The following is a 20,138-nucleotide window of genomic DNA, read 5'->3' as shown; positions in this document are numbered from 1 at the left end:
GTGGCTCAGTGGATAGCACAGCAGCCTTGCAGGGCTGGGGTCCTGGGTTCGAATCCCACCCAGGACAACATCTGCAAAGAGTTTGTATGTTCTCTCTGTGTTTGCGTGGGATTCCTCCGGTTTCCTCCCACATTCCAAAGACATACTGATAGGGAATCTAGATTGTGAGCCCCATCGGGGACAGTGATGATAATGTGTGCAAAACTGTAAAGCGCTGCGGAATATGTTAGCGCTATATAAAGATTATTATTATTATATTGTTGGAGGCCTTGAACAGGTAAGCATCTTTGCCTGTATGCTGGTGTTTTTTTGTTCACGATGGCCCTGGCAGAGTTCATAGTGCATCAGTTGAAAGCCAGGACGACCAGCAGAGGTCTGTTTGTTGAAAGTTACTTTAGGCTAGGGTCACATTGCATTAGTGCAATCCGTTTAGCGCTAGCGCTAGCGGATTGCACTAATGCAATGTTTTCTATGGGGCTGCGGTCAGGGTCGCGGTAACGTCCCCGCTCTCACAGATCCCCGATCTGCGAGAGCGGGGAACGGACCGCGGGCGCGCCTCGGACGCTGCAAGCAGCATCCGCGGCGCGCCAGGAATCACCGGCGCGTCGCTAGCGCGTGCCGAACATGGCACGCGCTAGTGAAGCACGTTCCCATTGCCTTCAATGGGCGCGTTAACGGACGCGTTGCACGGCGTTAATTTCGCTGTGCAACGCTGTCCGTTAAACGCGGTCCCATAACGCAATGGGAACCCAGCCTTACAGAGTTTTTCCTGGTTATAAGCCAATTTCCATCAAACACTGTGGAAAGCTCAATATAGAGTGAATTCCAGTAATAAGCGGATTTCTCCTTCTTTTCGGAAGCCACAATAATTCGCCCATACAGGTCTAAAGGCATAAGGACAACTATGCTACTAAGGGCTTGTGCACATGACCATATAAGTCGGATGAGTGCAATCCGTGGTTTTGACGGAGAGCACTCGTACCCATGTTATTCTATGGGGCTTAGCATCAGTCCGATTTTTTTTCCTTGGGCCGAGTGATCCAATGAAGAAAAAAAATTGCACCATTGCACAATTTGCCTCCGAGAATTGGATGCACTTGTCCATTCAAGTGTTTGAATTTGTGAAAAAGAATTGGAATACACTTGGATGAAAACCAAGTCCAGTTTGATGCTAACAAACTGATTGCATGGAAAAGGTAGGAAGACATTTTTTCTCTCTCCACCTCCGAGAAAATCGGATCCCACTCTGATCACCCTATGATGAAACTCTCATCAAAGGCTGAGCGGCATAATCGGATCGTTTTTCCTTGGATGGAGAGAAAATGGTTGTGTAACTCTAGCCTGAGCAAGATGAGGGCAGCTAAAATTTGTGCCAGAATGTCCCCTGCTAAGTCTCCCCCTGCTGAGCCTCTACACTGTGAGGGTATTGTCTTTCAGCAATGTAGGGAAGAATCTTCATGCATGAGTTGACTGCAGTGGGTCACCCCCAGCAACACTTGCAACATTTCTGCCACCATCACCACAGCTTTTCCTTTGGTCTGACAGTTCTTGCGTTAACAACAACTACAGCATCACCTGCTCTCAAGCTGACTACAGTAATAGGAGAGCTGCTCCTGTAAGATTTTGATCTTCTCTGGTTATTGCATTCTTGCTGCATTTTTCTCTGCCTTTTCCCTTTACTTGATGCCTCTTTGCTGCAAGTGTGAAGTCATGTCTTTAATGTGTTATGGTGGTTGTGATTATAGGGTTGCCAAATAAGTCCATGGTATTTGCTGATTTGTTATATTTATTTATTATTTTAAAGTCCATTAAAATTACAGTTTCATATTTGTTTTTCATTATTTTTAGTGATTCTAAATAAAGAAAAAAAATCTGAGTTTTATTTTCTCTCTAGAATACAGGAACATAGAAATGCACTGCTATATACAATGTATCTCTATGTACTTGTATAATTTGCTTGTGATCTCAGAGCCTATAATGCACAGTCAAGAATAGAAAATCCTCCTATTCTTGATAATGCATACTGTGGCTCATATTTTTCGTTATTGCCTCCAATGGTGCAGGTTGCTGCTTATCACAAGATAAGAAGAAAGCGTGCTATATACTCCAGTGTCTGTGTGCAGAGCAGAGATATGCTAGTCCTGCCTCTCAAGAAGGAGGAGCCGGAGAGATGACATTATATGGAATGAGTAGAAAGCGGGTCAAGCTCTGATCCTCCCGGACTGCCTCCTCAAATTGAAACATAAAGTGTCATTAAGAATAGGCACAAATTGCAACCAATAATTACTCCCAAAATACCAGTCTGGTGGCATTGTATAAGGACTGAACCTCACATCCATGGATTGCTTGAAACATGATGGCGGTGTTACCAGGCCACAGTATGGTGGTGCATAGCAGTCATGCTATAGTGATATTATTCAGTTATGGTATAGTGGTATGATCCAGTCTCAGTAATTAGTATTATTCAGTCTCGGTATTGTGGTATTATCCAGTCATGTTATGGTGGCATTTTTTAGTCATGATAGTATTATTCAGGCACAGAATATGGTATTATTAACTTATAGTATGGTGATATTATTCAGGGACACTATTGCAGCATTTTTCAGTTATTGTTTGATGGTGTTTTCCAGTAATTTTCTGGGGGTGTTACTTACCATCTGTATGACGCTATTTTGTAGGTAGCATATTTATTATTTGAGGGTATGCTTAACCTACTGTATGTATGCAGATCCTGGTACTGTGTAGTGTGCCTTTTATTTTGCATTAGAGCACGAGTCTCAGGGAGCACAGTGCACACCGCTCCAGGAGGCTGAAATTCCCCTGTAACTGGGGTTAATATATCAGCTCCAGTTACAGGAGAGAAATTAGCAATAAAAAAGAATGTATTAATATATAAAAATGCACCCTTCCCCACCAAGGTCTTTTAGGACCTTATAAGAGCACAGTGTGTGAAAAAAATGAAAAAATAAATAAAGCAAGGATCAAAAAAATGAAAAAACGATAAGACACAGCCAAGCTAAATGGTAGTTTCTAAACTTTCTATCCCTGCGTTCATCGAAAAGAATATATCCAAAATGTAAAAATTATTTCTACAGAAAGAGAAATGCAATTTGAAATAATTTTTAGCGGTCCTTTGTGGTCGTAAAAAATAAAAGAAAAAACACAAAAAATGTGAAAAAATATACATATATAACTTTTTTTTACATTTTCCCCTGATATCAGCAAGAAAAAGGAATATAGAAATGACATAAAAATTAAGCACCAAGAATCGCGAATAAAGGAGGCAAAGATTTATTTGAATATCTGCACAAGAAAACATTTTAGAGCCGTTAAATGCGCATGTATGATAAAACCCCTAAAATGTGCCTGGCGAGTAATGAGGAAAAATGGCTGGTCCTGATCTGGTTGAAGCTTATGAAAATTAATGATTAACTAAGTTGACCGTTTGTTTGGTGAAAGAATCTACTATATAATTGTCTAAGGGTCACTTCCTTCTTTCGGTCTGTCTGTCACGGATATTCATCGGTCGCGGCCTCTGTCTGACATGGAATCCAAGTCGCTGATTGGTTGTGGCAAAATGCCCACGACCATTGCCACGACTAATCAGCGACGGGCGCAGTCCGGCGGCAACATGGCTGTTCCTTCCTCCCCGCAGTCAGTGCCTGCTCCATACTCCCCTCCAGTCAGAGCTCACACAGGGTTAATGGCAGTGCTAATGGATCGCGGTGTAACGCACTCCATTAACGCTGCTATTAACCCTGTGTGACCAACTTTTTTACTATTGATGCTGCCTATGCAGCCTCAATAGTAAACAGATCTAATGTTAAAAATAATAACAAAAATAAAACATCATCATATACTCACCCTCCAGCGCCTTTCCCGCTCCTCGCGACGCTCTGGTGACCGCTCCATGCAAGCGGCAGGTTCCGGTGGCAAGGATGGTATGCGACAAGGACCTTCCATGACGTCACGGTCATGTGACCACGACGTCATCACAGGTCCTGCGCTCATCGAACCCTGAGACCGGAAGCTGCCACCTGCACCGCACACAGGCGACAGGACTACAAGGGCTACCTCGGAAGGTAAGTATATGTTTATTTTTTATTTTAAATCTTTTTTAACCTGTTACATACATGGCAGGGCAATATACTACATGGCTGGGCAATATACTACGTAACTGGCCAATATACTATGTGACTGGGCAGTATACTATGTGGCTCTGCTGTATACTACGTGGCTCTGTGCTGTATACTACGTCGCTGTGCAATATACTACGTGGCTGAGCAGTATGCTACGTGACTGGGCAATATACTACATGGCTCTGTGCTGTATACTACGTGGCTGGGCAATATACTACGTGACTGGGCAATATACTACGTGACTGGGCAATGTATTACGTAGCTGGGCAATATACTACGTGGCTGGGCAATATACTACATAGCTGGGCAATATACTGCATGAGTGGGCAATATACTACGTGACTGGGCAATATATTACGTAGCTGGGCAATATACTACCTGACTGGGCAATATATTACGTAGCTGGGCAATATACTGCGTGAGTGGGCAATATACTACATGGCTGGGCAATATACTACGTGGCTGAGCAATATACTACGTGACTGGGCAATATACTACGTGACTGGGCAATATACTACGTGGCTGGGCAATATACTACGTGGCTGGGCAATATACTACATGGCTGAGCAATATACTACGTGGCTGGGCAATATACTACGTGGTTGGGCAATATACTACGTGGCTGGGCAATATATTACGTGGGCTGTGCAATATACTACGTGGACATGCATATTCTAGAATACCCGATGCATTAGAATCGGGCCACCATCTAGTATTCCCAAGAACACTGTTTGTTCGTCGGCTGTTGTCAATGAATGTGTGTGGCCTGGATGAATTATCATGGCTACGTTCCCATGATGAGTATTTGATGAGGTTTTGATGTTGAGATTTTCTACACCTATTAACCCCTTAGCGACCGCCGATACGCCTTTTAACGGCGGCCGCTAAGGGTACTTAAACCACAGCGCCGTTAATTAACGGCGCTGTGGAAAAAGTAAATAGCGCCCCCCAGAGGCCGATTTTCTCCGGGGTCTCGGCTGCCGGGGGTAGCCGAGACCCCAGAGAACATGATTCGGGGGATTTTTAACCCACCCCTCATTTGCGATTGCCGGTAATTAACCGTTTACCGGCGATCGCAAAAAAAAAACAAAAAACGCGATCTTTTTAATTTCTCTGTCCTCCGATGTGATCGCACATCGGAGGACAGAGAAAAGGGGTCCCAGGTGGCCCCCCAATACTCACCTAGCTCCCCCGATGCTCCTCGTGTCTCCCGGTGGGCGCCGCCATCTTCAAAATGGCGGGCGCATGCGCAGTGCGCCCGCCGGCCGGCACCGGGAGAATCTTTGGGGTCTCGGCTGCCGGGGGTAGCCGAGACCCCAAAGAGCATGATCGGGGTCGGTTTTACCAACCCCTGTTTTGCGATCGCCGGTAATTAACTGTTTACCGGCGACCGCAAAAAAAAAAAAAAATGTAAAGTGTAATTCTCTGTCCTCTGATGTGATCGCACATCAGAGGACAGAGAAATAGGGGGATTCGGGGACCCTACAATACTCACCTGTGTCCTTGGATCCTCTTGCTGCTCCTCCTGGCCGCCGGCAGAAGAAAATGGCGGGCGCATGCCCAGTGCGCCCGCCATCTGTCTCCATCTGCCGGCCGGCAGGAGAACAGCAGTTGGGGCTAAAATTAGGGTTAGGGGTAGGGTTAGGGGTAGGGTTAGGGTTAGGGTTAGGGGTAGGGTTAGGGGTAGGGTTAGGGGTAGGGTTAGGGTTAGGGGTAGGGTTGGGGTAGGGGTAGTGTTGGGGTAGGGGTAGTGTTAGGGGTAGGATTAGGGGTAGGGGTAGGGGTAGGGTTAGGGGTAAAGGGTAGGGTTAGGGGTAGGGTTAGGGCTAGGGCTAGGGCTAGGGTTGGGGCTAAATTTAGGGTTAGGGTTGGGGCTAAATTTAGGGTTAGGGTTGGGGCTAAATTTAGGGTTAGGCTTCTTTCACACTTACGTCGGTACGGGGCCGTCGCAATGCGTCGGCCCGACATACCGACGCACGTTGTGAAAATTGTGCACAACGTGGGCAGCGGATGTAGTTTTTCAACACATCCGCTGCCCAATCTATGTCCTGGGGAGGAGGGGGAGGAGTTACGGCCACGCATGCGCGGTCAGAAATGGCGTATGCGACGTACAAAAAAAGTTTCATTGAACTTTTTTTGTGCCAACGGTCCGCCAAAACACAACTGATCCAGTGCACGACGGACGCGACGTGTGGCCATCCGTCACGATCCGTCGGCAATACAAGTCTATGGGCAAAAAACGCATCCTGCGGGCACATTTGCAGGATCCGTTTCTTGTCCAAAACGACGGATTGCGACAGAATGCCAAACGACGCAAGTGTGAAAGTAGCCTTAGGGCTAGGGTTAGGATTGGGGCTAAAGTTAGGGCTAGGGTTGGGGCTAAAGTTAGGGTTAGAGCTGGGATTAGGGTTAGGGTTTGGATTAGGGTTGGTATTAGGGTTAGGGTTGGCATTAGGGTTACGCTTGGGATTAGGGTTAGGTTTGGGATTAGGGTTAAGGTTAGGGTTGTGATTAGGGGTGTATTGGGATTAGGGTTAGGTTTGAGGTTAGGGTTGAGATTAGGATTAGGGGTGTGTTGGATTTAGGGTTTTGATTAGGGTTATGGTTAGGGTTGTTTTGGGGTAAGGGTTGTGATTATGGTTAGGGTTAGTGATTAGGATTATGGATCAGGTTGGGATTAGGGTTAGGGGTGTGTTGGGGTTAGGGTTGGAGCTAGAATTGGGGGGTTTCCACTGTTTAGGTACATCAGGGGGTCTCCAAACACGACAGCCAATTTTGCGCTCAAAAAGTCAAATGGTGCTCCCTCCCTTCTGAGCTCTGCCGTGCGCCCAAACAGTGGGTTACCCCCACATATGGGGCATCAGCGTACTCGGGATAAATTGGACAACAACTTCTGGGGTCCAATTTCTCTTGTTACCCTTGTGAAAACAAAAACTTGGGGGCTACAATATCTTTTTTGTGAAAAAAAAAATATTTTTTATTTTCACGACTCTGCATTCTAAACTTCTGTGAAGCACTTGGGCATTCAAAGTTCTCACCACACATCTAGATAAGTTCCTTGGGGGGTCTAGTTTCCAAAATGGGGTCACTTGTGGGGGGTTACTACAGTTTAGGTATATCAGGGGCTCTGCAATCGCAACATAATGCCCACAGACCATTCTTTCAAAGTCTGCATTCCAAAAAGGCGCTCCTTCCCTTCCGAGCTCTGCCGTGCGCCCAAACAGTGGTTTACCCCCACATATGGCGCATCAGCGTACTCGGGATAAATTGGACAACAACTATTGCAGTCCAATTTCTCCTGTTACCCTTGTGAAAATAAAAACTTGGGGGCTACAATATCTTTTTTGTGGAAAAAAAAATATTTTTTATTTTCACGACTCTGCATTCTAAACTTCTGTGAAGCACTTGGGCATTCAAAGTTCTCACCACACATCTAGATAAGTTCCTTGGGGGTCTAGTTTCCAAAATGGGGTCACTTGTGGGGGGTTACTACAGTTTAGGTACATCAGGGGCTCTGCAATCGCAACATAATGCCCACAGACCATTCTATCAAAGTCTGCATTCTAAAAAGGCGCTCCTTCCCTTCCGAGCTCTGCCGTGCGCCCAAACAGTGGTTTACCCCCACATATGGCACATCAGCGTACTCGGGATAAATTGGACAACAACTATTGCAGTCCAATTTCTCCTGTTACCCTTGTGAAAATAAAAACTTGGGGGCTACAATATCTTTTTTGTGGAAAAAAAAATATTTTTTATTTTCACGACTCTGCATTCTAAACTTCTGTGAAGCACTTGGGCATTCAAAGTTCTCACCACACATCTAGATAAGTTCCTTGGGGGTCTAGTTTCCAAAATGGGGTCACTTGTGGGGGGTTACTACAGTTTAGGTACATCAGGGGCTCTGCAATCGCAACATAATGCCCACAGACCATTCTATCAAAGTCTGCATTCCAAAAAGGCGCTCCTTCCCTTCCGAGCTCTGCCGTGCGCCCAAACAGTGGTTTACCCCCACATATGGCACATCAGCGTACTCGGGATAAATTGGACAACAACTATTGCAGTCCAATTTCTCCTGTTACCCTTGTGAAAATAAAAACTTGGGGGCTACAATATCTTTTTTGTGGAAAAAAAAATATTTTTTATTTTCACGACTCTGCATTCTAAACTTCTGTGAAGCACTTGGGCATTCAAAGTTCTCACCACACATCTAGATAAGTTCCTTGGGGGGTCTAGTTTCCAAAATGGGGTCACTTGTGGAGGGTTTCTACTGGTTAGGTACATCAGGGGCTCTGCAAACGCAACATAATACCCGCAGACCATTCTATCAAAGTCTGCATTCCAAAACGGCGCTCCTTCCTTCCAAGCTCTGCCGTGCGCCCAAACAGTGGTTTACCCCCACATATGGGGTACCAGCATACTCAGGACAAATTGGACAACAACTTTTGGGGTCCAATTTCTCTTGTTACCCTTGTGAAAATAAAAACTTGGGGGCTAAAAAATCTTTTTTGTGGAAAACAAAATTTTTTTTTATTTTCACGGCTCTGCATTATAAACTTCTGTGAAGCACTTGGGCATTCAAGGTTCTCACCACACATCTAGATAAGTTCCATGGGGGGTCTAGTTTCCAAAATGGGGTCACTTGTGGGGGATTTCTACTGTTTAGGCACATCAGGGGCTCTCCAACGGCTTTACATTATAAACTTCTGTGAAGCACATGGGGGTTCAAAGTTCTCACCACACATATAGATATGTTCCTTAAGGGGTCTAGTTTCCAAAATGGGGTCACTTGTTGGGGGTTTCCACTGTTTAACCTCAGAGGCTCTCCAAACGCGACATGGCGTCCAATCTCAATTCCAGCCAATTCTACATTGAAAAAGTAAAACGGCGCTCCTTCACTTCCAAGCTCTGCGGTGCGCCCAAACAGTGGTTTACCCTCACATATGGGGTATCGACGTATTCAGGAGAAATCGCACAACAACTTTTGTGGTCTAATTTCTCCTGTTACCCTTGTGAAAATAAGAATTTGTAGGCGAAAATATCATTTTTGTGTAAACAAAAGCGATTTTTTATTTTCACGGCTCTACATTATAAACTTCTGTGAAGCACTTGGGGGTTCAAAGTGCTCACCACACATCTAGTTAAGTTCCTTAAGGGGTCTAGTTTCCAAAATGGTGTCACTTGTGGGGAGTTTCCACTGTTTAGGCACATCAGGGGCTCTCTAAACGTGACATGGCGTCCGATCTCAATTCCAGCCAATTCTGCATTGAAAAAGTCAAACGGCGCTCCTTCACTTCTAAGTTCTGCGGTGCGCCCAAAAAGTGGTTTACCCCCACATATGGGGTATTGGCATATTCAGGAGAAATTGCATAACAAAATTTATGGTTACATTTCTGTTTTTACACTTGTGAAAATAAAAAAAATGGTTCTGAATTAAGATGTTTGCAAAAAAAAGTTAAATGTTCATTTTTTCCTTCCACATTGTTTCAGTTCCTGTGAAGCACGTAAAGGGTTAATAAACTTCTTGAATGTGGTTTTGAGAACCTTGAGGGGTGTAGTTTTTAGAATGGTGTCACACTTCATTATTTTCTATCATATAGACCCCTCAAAATGACTTCAAATGTGATGTGGTCCCTAAAAAAAAATGGTGTTGTAAAAATGAGAAATTGCTGGTCAACTTTTAACCCTTATAACTCCCTAACAAAAAAAATTTTGTTTCCAAAATTGTGCTGATGTAAAGTAGACATGTGGGAAATGTTATTTATTAACTATTTTTCGTGACATGTCTCTCTGATTTAAGGGCATAAAAATACAAAGTTTGAAAATTGCAAAATTTTAAATTTTTTTGCCATATTTCCGTTTTTTTCATAAATAATCGCAAGTAATATCGAAGAAATGTTACCACTAACATGAAGTACAATATGTCACGAAAAAACAATCTCAGAATCAGCGGGATCCGTTGAAGCGTTCCAGAGTTATAACCTCATAAAGTGACAGTGGTCAGAATTGCAAAAATTGGCCTGGTCATTAAGTACCAAATTGGCTCTGTCACTAAGGGGTTAAGCAACAAGCCTTTTTTATGTTGTTATTATTTTTTTAACACTACGGTGTTGTCTCTTGTTGGTCTGTCATGTTTGAACTAAAGATGATACATGTATTGCTACAAATAGAGTGATTTATTGAAGAATATACATAGTTTTGAAAGATGAAGTCATATTTCTGTCCAGCCACTTCACCGATGCCTCCATCTTGTGCCAGTCATTACACTGGCTACCCATTCACTACAGGGTCCAGTATAAACTCATCTCTCTCACCCACAAAGCTCTCCACAGTTCTACACCGCCTTATATCTCCTCTCTCATCTCTGTCTATCGCCCTACACGTGCCCTCCGTTCTACAAATGACCTAAGACTAACATCCCCCGTAATCCGAACCTCGTACCTCCGTCTCCAAGACTTCTCTCGTGCTGCGCCAGCTCTCTGGAATGCATTTCCCCAGACGATCAGACTGATACCTAGCCCCGACCTATTCAAGCGCGCTTTAAAAACCCATCTCTTCAAACAAGCTTACCACATCAACTACTCAGAAAACTAACTTTGCCCTGTTCCCTCCTTCCAAATTTTATTCTGAATCTGCACCCTACTATTCATCTGCCTCCACACCCTCCATGCACACGATAACTGCACTTGATACTTGACTATTGTACTTAAACACACGGGCTGATGACCGGATCATGCAGCTTCATACGAAAATCCCTATTTATTATAATTGCCAGACCTGAAATAACAAGCACTTCTCACCTATTGTGTCCCCCCATTTCCTTGTAGACTGTAAGCTTGCGAGCAGGGACCTCACCCCTAATGTCACTGTTTAAATTGTCTTAACTCGTACCGAATTTATTGTTCGTTCATGTCCCCGCTTAATTGTAAAGTGCTGCGGAATATGTTGGCGCTATATAAATAAAAATTATTATTATTATTATGAAGTATCCATACAAACCACCAGTGTTTGGTCCACTATGTGGGTCTGTAGAAGGGAGAGAGTCACAGGCCCATAGTGTGACCTACACACTGGTGGTTTGTATGGATACTTCATCTTTCAAAACTTAATATGTGCGGTCATAACCAGTTTTTCTAATATAAAAATCTCTGTTAAATGACCACAGTGTGAATGTGCACCTACATTGCACTTATTATACCAACAGGCATGCTGGCTCATTTCTTTGGTTTTGCTAATGTAAATTGTGTAAATTTCACCAAGTGGCATTACTTTTACCAATTTGTGCCACAGATAGTTATTTTTAAGGAATCACACAAGAAAATCCTAGCTTTATTGACGATCTTCTGCTTTGTTAACACTGACCAATTATCATTACAATAGCTCAGAAATTAGAGAACGATAATTAGCGAGTGTAATTGGATCTCTTTGGCATATACAGACCATGTGTCTAGGGCAGTGTGAGGTGAAATATGGTCCTCTTGGCTAAAAGGTCTCTGTTCCCCAGGAGTGCGTAAACTTCCAGATATACTTGTTGAAGGGGTAATGATAGCAATATTCTAAACTCTTTTACTGAAAATATGTCTGTACACAATATGCTTTCTTCTAGAAATGGATAACCTAGAAGCATCGCTAGACAATGAAGAAATGGTAAGACAAAGAGCTTTTTTGCAATTTTTCACAAAGGATCAAATAATTTCCCCTTGGGTAACCTCCCTTTATAAGTATACCTCTCTTGGGAATTGGAAGTGATAAGGTTCCATCTAATGTCTTTTTCTTTTTCTCGGCAGTTGTACATCTGGAACGGTGCCATCAGGGTGATGGGCTGAAAGGCTGATGTCTCGCTTTGATACCTCCTGCTCAGACACATGCCATGAGGATGAAGGAGGGAGAATTACCGTAGACGACATATTTTATGGTATGGCAGAAAGCTTAACGTACAGTCAATGGTCGCTTATTGTTCTCCTGATCTTTTTCCCTATGGTGATATCGTATAACCTCATTTTCTTTCTAGGTACATGAGCTTTGAGGACTATAACAGATGATTACCTAGGACAATAGGACCTGTTACCTGTCTCTCAGACCTACAGCTGGAATGCCCCCTCCCCTATATGCTGTGTTGCTATCATGGTGACTCAGCAGACGTCTCATCCTATATAAACCAGCAGGTCGAAGGCACAGAGCAGACGAGCTCAAGTGATTCGAGAAAGCCCTGTGAGAAGAAGATTCACTCAGCATAACAAGTAAGAAAAGAAATGTTGTCAATGACTTTTTGTTTTCTAGCATTTCTGTGTACAGGCCCAGAAGAAACACAGAACAGTCAAGTGCACGTTGGCATGCAATTTTCTATAGTTGCAGATGGGAATCCAGGATCTGAATGTTCCCAGGAACAGTGCCACTTACCTTTAAAGGCTGTGTCTGGTATTGCAGATCAGTCCCATTCACTGTAACTGCAATGCAATTTTCATAGCATGGACTGTCTTTGGAAAAACGAATTTCTAGAGCTGCGGTCATTGTCTACATAGCTTCTTTTACAGTGTATGTTTCCATTGCAGACCGGTTTTTAACATCTTTCTCCATGCCCAGTTTGCAGCTGGCATCTTAGTCAATGAATTGGTACTAATATCAATTAAATGGGGCTAGGAAGTTGAAACTGTATACAGTAGTTCCCACTGATAACTAGAAGCTCTTCAGTTTCTGCATGTATTTGTTTCCATTTGTATATTTTTTTTGTATTGGTATTTTATATTTGTTACTTTTTTGTATTTATTTGATGTAAGTAGAAATGGCTGAACCCGAACAGAAATGTTCGGCGCTCATACCGGACAGTCACTGTTTGGGACTGAACGCCGAATACTGACTTTCTGCTGTAGTCCGGTGCAGTGTTCGGGGTAAGTCCGCGATGAGAGAGAAGAGGGAGAGAGAAGAGAGAGAGAGATTTATTTCATTAGCAGTTTGGGTATACATTATTTTCAATGGGGTTTGGGTTCTGGTGGAAGTTCAGGTACTGTTCTGGTCTGGTACCAGAATCCGACCTTTCCACCTGTCCGCCCATCCCTAGCTGTAAGATTAACTTTTATAAAGTCTGATAATCTAAGATATAAAGGAATCTTCGTTTGGGCAGTGTTATTGCGGCTCATGGTTTTTCACAAATCCTGCACAATAACTCTCATGCTTTGATAACAATTAACAATATAACTTCATTTCTTATTTTTGTTTTTGTGTAGTGTCTGAATACACGCTGACCTATTTCCCTGTTAGAGGTGAGCATCACTTTGTTATTGAAAAAAAAAACAAAAAAAAACAATTTTACAAATTTCTAGTAAGAAATATTCAATCATTATATTAAACTAGATGGTGACCCGATTCTAACGCATCAGGTATTCTAGAATATCTATGTAGTTTATTTATGAAGTTTTCAGAATAATGCAATTTATGCACAGGATTCGGCCGGCCGGGCGCGACCAATTAGCGAAGCGTGGTTCAAAATCCGCGCCAATTCGGGGCCGGACTGCGCTGGTCGCTGATTGTTCACGGCCAGCCGGGCGTGACGAATCAGTGAAGCCGGGCCGGCTCCAGGTTTTTGAGGGCCCCGGGCGAAAGAGTCTCAGTGGGCCCCCCTCTTTAACACAAACCACGATTCATGATGCACAGATACAGCAGAGATATACACCACAGCCAAGTAGCATATAACACAGCTCACGTAGCATATAGCACAGCCACGTAGCATAAAGCACAGGCCACGTAGTATATAGCACAGGCCAAGTAGTATGTAACACAGCCCATGTAGCATATAGCACAGCCCACATAGCATATAGCGCATCCACGTAGTATATAGCACAGCCCATGCAGTGTATTACACAGCCCACGCAGTGTATAACACAGCCCATGTAGTATATAGCACAGCCCACGTAGTATATAACACAGCCCACGCAGTGTATAAAAGCCCATGTAGTATATAGCCTCGCCCACGCAGTGTATAACACAGCCCTCGCAGTATATAGCACAGCCCATGTAGTATATAACACAGGCAACATATTATATAACACAGTCACGTAGTATACAGCACAGCCACGTAGTATATTGCCCAGTCATGTATATTGCACAGCCCATGTAGTATATAACACAGGCAACATAGTATATAACTGAGTCACGTAGTATATAGCACAGCCCACGTAGTATTTAACACAGCCACGTAGTATATAGCACAGCTCAAGCAGTATATAACACAGTTCACGTAGTATATAGCACAGCCCACACAGTGTATAACACAGTCCACGTAGTATATAGCACAGCCCACACAGTGTATAACACAGCCAACGTAGTATATAACACAGCCCACGCAGTGTATAACACAGCCCACGCAGTATACAGCACAGCCCATGCATTGTATCACACAGCCCACATAGTATATAGCACAGCCCACGTAGTATATAACACAGCCCACGTAGTATATAACATAGGCCATGTAGTATATAACACAGCCACGTAGTATATAACACAGCCACCTAGTATATTGCCCAGCCATGTATACTGCACAGCTACGTAGTATATAGCACAGCCCATGTAGTATATAACAGTCACGTAGTATATAGCACAGCTCACACAGTATATAACACAGCTCACGCAGTATATAACACAGCCACGTAGTATATTGCCCAGCCACGTAATATATTGCACAGCCATGTAGTATACTATATAGCACAGCCACGTAGTATATTGTCCAGCCATGTATATTGCACAGCTACGTAGTATATAGCACAGCCACGTAGTATATTGCTTAGCCACATAATATATTGCACAGCTACGTAGTATATAACACAACTCACATTGTATATAGCACAGCTCACGCAGTATATAACACAGCCACGTAGTATATTGCTCAGCCACGTAATATATTGCACAGCTCATGTAGTATATAGCACAGAGTCGCAGTATATAACACAGCTCACGCAGTATATAACACAGCCCACGTAGTTTTTAGCACAGCGATGTAGTATATAACACAGCCCACGTAGTATATAACACAGTCCACGTAGTATATAGCAATGTGGGCACCATATGCCTGTTAAAAAAAGAATTAAAATAAAAAATAGTTATATACTCACCTTCCGTCGGCCCCCGAATCCAGGCGAGGCGTTTAGCGATGCTCCTCGCAACACTCCGGTCCCAAGAATGCATCATCTAGCGAGACCGCAATGCATGGTCTTGATCGTCGTGAGGAGCGAGAAAGGCACCTGATGGTGAGTATATAATGATTTATAATTAATTTGCCCTCTGGCATTGTAGGACCTTGCACTTATTCAGACATTATGGCTGATCTCCTGAGAAACAAGCAACAAGACCCCTGTTTAGTTGGTCTCTTTTAATAACATGGAATTATAAAGAGTGGAGAACATGCCTTTGCTCAGATAATATTTCACTAATGACTGTACTAAGTAGGACTGAAAAGTTATCATTTTATGCTTTCCTTATTTTCCAGGAAGGGCTGAATCTATCAGACTCTTGCTAGCTGATCAGGGGGCTACATGGACTGAAAATGAAATGCAGATGGCAGACTGGTTCTCTGGAAAAAGTGACATAAAAAAGAAAGCGGTGAGATATTTCCTATCATGTGTCCCGCACTGCTTCCATCATATGTTGTAAATTAATTCTTGTGACCGAGTCAACATTTCTAATTGGTTCTATGACTATTCTAATTGGGTTTAAAATGCGTATACAGATTAGCACATCTTGTTCTGTCCAGATGGTGTATAGAACTGAGTTTCAATCGCATTTAAAGAGGACTTTTTACTGGATTTTTATTTTCAAGAGTACTACCTCCTCCAATTGGTGCTGCTCCACTGATTCTGGAACAGTTTCTCTTTTTCTTCTGTGCCCCTCCATTCCAAAGTTATACATCTCTGAAATTAAGATGTACATTTTCCATTCGACCAACTGGGAGTATACCACAAAACGTCTCTGTGGGGGTTTGGTTTTTATTCTGTGATGCTAACCAACCAAAACACAGACCTGCCCACAAAGTACGGTGGCATACGCCTAACTGGTTTGAAGGAAACATTTTTCCCTTAATTACTTTAGGGCATAACCTTAGAACAGAACAGCACAGAGGAAAAAGACAAGCTGTTTCAGAATCAGTAGAATTTCCACTTTAAGTGAATGATGATGAGTTGTTGTACTAGTAGTGTAAAGGACACTTTAGGTTGTTATTTCTATTGTAGCTGTGGTTACGTACACTGTTTAGTTTATTTATAAATGCTCATTGTGACCTTCAGGTTTTTGGACAACTACCTCAATTTCAACATGGAGACTTTTTTCTGTATCAGAGCAACGCCATCCTGAGATACCTGGGCCGCATATATGGTGAGACTTCAGTGCCTTACTTGGGGTTCTTTACACATTGTATTTCAGAGCATTATATCTGTTATATGTTGCTGCATGTAAATTTTCTAACATCCTCTTATTATTCACAAAGAGATCAGCGGCAGCAGCAATCAGGAGAGTGCGCTTATCGACATGGTGAATGATGGCGTGGAGGACTTGAGACTGAAATATGGCCGTCTGATATTCTTTGAATATGTACGTGCAAGATAGGATTTCTGTAAAAAAAATGTCTGTCCTAGCAGTACTGCCACTTCTAGTAATCGGGAGGGTTTCCGGCAGCCAAGTCTTCTCCCTTATTACCCTGGCAATTTTCCATCAATGTTTATCCAAAGACAACATCTGAAATAAGTAGAAAACTAAAAGACTATCTCACTGGCTTGTTGAGTCTCCATAACAGGCTGATAACTGTTTAGTTGCACTTTATACTCAGGATTGCCACAAAAATCACAAGGGAGATTACATACACTCTCAATGCTGCATACCGCTACCGTTGTCATGTTCTGGTACTTCTCTTGGGGCTGGATACGGCTATGGGACTCCCAATAGTGCATGGGCAGCTGCTATGAAGTACGCATATCCTGCTGAACATGTGTTTCATAGATACAAAAACCAATGATCTTTACTTTACAGGAGACGGGTAAGGAGAAATACATAAAGGATCTGCCCAACCACCTGTCACCATTCGAAAGGATACTTTCTAACAATTCCAATGGAACCAAATTTGTGGTTGGAGATAAGGTAAATATGTTAAAAGGAGGTGATGAACTGGGCTAGTTCCAATAAGCCGATCTATTTACTGGGGGATCAAGGATTTATGGAAGGGAAAATTAAGTAGATAAGGAGTAAAATGGTGACAATCATAAGGATAGCGACGCTGGACAGTCAGAGGGGGATAAGTTGAGGAGCAATAGTAGGGTACTGGTGGCATAATTAGGCTCAGTGATTGGAGGGTCTCTGTAGAGCTAATGTTATTGTCAGTGTGAAACAAGATTCTTACCTACCCACTATTTTGCTTTTTGGGCATGTAAAGTGATCCTGCCTAATAAACATAGCAAAGACAGGAGAGGCAGCTGGGTATGTTTACTAAGCTTATCTTATAGCATAGCAGTCAAGGTGTGAAGACTAAGATGAGTAAAGGTACCGTCGCACTCAGCAACTTTGCAACGAGAACGACAACGATCCGTGACGTTGCAGCGTCCTGGATAGCGATCTCGTTGTGTTTGACACTGAGTAGCGATCTGGATCCCGCTGTGCCATCGCTGGCCGGAGCTAGAAGGCCAGAACTTTATTTCGTCGCTAGATCGGCGTGTATCGTCATGTTTGACATCAAAAGCAACGATGCCAGCAACGTTTTACATGGAGCTAACAACCAGCGAGAACGATAAGTGAGTCGCCGTTACGTCACTGGATCACTGCTGCATCGTTCTGGAGTTGCTGTGTTTGACGTCTCTACAGCGACCTAAACAGCGACGCTGCAGCGATCGGCTCGTTGTCTATATCGCTGCAGCGTCGCTGAGTGTGACGGTACCTTTAGAAGCTGAAGGTCTCAGCTTGTAATCACCAGAATTAATGTTACCCCTTATTTTAATTACAGATCTCATATGCTGACTTCAACCTCCTGGATCTACTTCAATGTCATCTTGACCTTGACCCAAAATGTTTAGCCTCATTCCCTCTTCTCTCAGCCTATGTAGAACGAGTTGCTTCCCGGCCAAAGCTTAACCAATACTTGAAATCTGAGAAGCGCAATAATCGACCCATCACCCCGAAACACAAATAGACCTCACTTCTTAGAACTGTAGAATTCACATTCCTGTAAATGTCGCTGTAATGTTATTGTATTAATAAAACTCAATTAAAATGTTTTATGCTTTCACGTTGAAAAAAGTGTTGCCTGTTCTTTCTAACGAGAAATCAACCAATCATACGGCGTTAAGTAAACATATGCAGTCAGGTAACTATTATGTAAAACTTAGAAGAGATGCAGGATGAAACATATTGATAATAAACTGCATCAAGATTTATTGTATATAAATATGTTAAAAAAGAGATACGATTGTAGAAAATTGGTAAAAATGAGGAACCAGGAAAAAGGGAGGTTACTTGGGCAATGATTCAAGTACAATATAATAAATAGTAAAGGCTATGTATAATATATAGAGTAAGTCAGAAGGTAGTGATATACATTAAATACAAAGAGGTAGCTCAGATAAAGAACGCCTACAGTTAGGTCCATATATATTTGGACAGAGTTTTGGTTATAGACATTACCACAATGAATTTTAAACAAAACAATTCAGATGCAGTTGAAGTTCAGACTTTCAGCTTTCATTTGAGGGTATCCACATCAAAATTGCATGAAGGGTTTAGGAGTTTCAGCTCTTTAACATGTGCCACCCTATTTTTAAAGGGACCAAAAGTAATTGGACAGATTAAATAATTTTAAATAAAATGTTCATTTTTAGTACTTGGTGGAAAACCCTTTGTTGGCACTGACTGCCTGAAGTCTTGAACTCATGAACATCGCCAGACGCTGTGTTTCCTCCTTTTTGATGCTCTGCCAGGCCCTCACTGCAGTGGTTTTCAGTTGCTGTTTGTTTGTGGGCCTTTCTGTCTGAAGTTTAGTCTTTAACAAGTGAAATGCATGCTCAATTGGGTTGAGATCAGGTGACTGACTTGGCCATTCAAGAATATTCCACTTCTTTGCTTTAATAAACTCCTGGGTTGCTTTGGCTTTATGTTTTGGGTCATTGTCCATCTGTAGTATGAAACGATGACCAATCAGTTTTGCTGCATTTGGCTGGATCTGAGCACGCAGTATGTCTCTGAATACCTCAGAATTCATTCGGCTGCTCTGTCCTGTGTCACATCATCAATAAACACTAGTGACCCAGTGCCACTGGCAGCCATGCATGCCCAGGCCATCATACTGCCTCTGCTGTGTTTTACAGATGATGTGGTATGCTTTGGATCATGAGCTGTACCACGCCTTCGCCATACTTTTCTCTTTCCATCATTCTAGTAGAGGTTGATCTTGGTTTCATCTGTCCAAAGAATGTTCTTCCAGAACTGTGCTGGCTTTTTCAGATGTTTTTTGGCAAAGTCCAGTCTAGCCTTTTTATTCTTGATGCTTATGAGTGGCTTGCACCGTGCAGTGAACCCTCTGTATTTACTTTCATGCAGTCTTCTCTTTAAGGTAGATTTGGATATTGATGCGCCGACCTCCTGGAGAGTGTTGTTCACTTGGTTGGCTGTTGTGAAGGGGTTTCTCTTCACCATGGAGATTATTCTGCGATCATCCACCACTGTTGTCTTCCGTGGGCGCCCAGGTCTTTTTGCATTGATGAGTTCACCAGTGCTTTCTTTCTTTCTCAGGATGTACCAAACTGTAGATTTTGCCACTCCTAATATTGTAGCAATTTCTCAGATGGGTTTTTTCTGTTTTCACAGCTTAAGGATGGCTTGTTTCACCTGCATGGAGAGCTCCTTTGACCGCATGTTTACTTCACAGCAAAACCTTCCAAATGCAAGCACCACACCTCAAATCAACTCTAGGCCATTTATCTGCTTAATTGAGAATGACATAACGAAGGGATTGCCCACACCTGTCCATGAAATAGC

At 42.9% G+C, this 20,138-nt stretch overlaps 1 protein-coding gene across 1 annotated transcript in view; it reads left to right on the top strand.

The window, feature by feature from the left end:
• The window catches only part of LOC138665283 (glutathione S-transferase P 1-like), a 35,375-nt gene extending 16,971 nt beyond the window's left edge, over positions 1 to 18,404 (top strand). The window contains exons 2-10 of the mRNA XM_069752621.1: positions 11,743 to 11,783; positions 11,924 to 12,051; positions 12,148 to 12,376; positions 13,361 to 13,396; positions 15,616 to 15,728; positions 16,409 to 16,496; positions 16,609 to 16,712; positions 17,148 to 17,255; positions 18,112 to 18,404. Coding sequence (XP_069608722.1) covers position 12,376; positions 13,361 to 13,396; positions 15,616 to 15,728; positions 16,409 to 16,496; positions 16,609 to 16,712; positions 17,148 to 17,255; positions 18,112 to 18,297 — 636 coding nt within the window. The 5' untranslated portion in view covers positions 11,743 to 11,783; positions 11,924 to 12,051; positions 12,148 to 12,375 and the 3' untranslated portion in view covers positions 18,298 to 18,404. The remainder of the gene's footprint in view (positions 1 to 11,742; positions 11,784 to 11,923; positions 12,052 to 12,147; positions 12,377 to 13,360; positions 13,397 to 15,615; positions 15,729 to 16,408; positions 16,497 to 16,608; positions 16,713 to 17,147; positions 17,256 to 18,111) is intronic.
• The last annotated feature ends 1,734 nt before the right edge of the window (positions 18,405 to 20,138 follow it).

Source organism: Ranitomeya imitator, chromosome 2, assembly GCF_032444005.1.
Source record: "Ranitomeya imitator isolate aRanImi1 chromosome 2, aRanImi1.pri, whole genome shotgun sequence".
Taxonomy (NCBI): Eukaryota; Metazoa; Chordata; class Amphibia; order Anura; family Dendrobatidae; genus Ranitomeya; species Ranitomeya imitator.
This window is presented reverse-complemented; position numbering and strand designations above follow the sequence as displayed.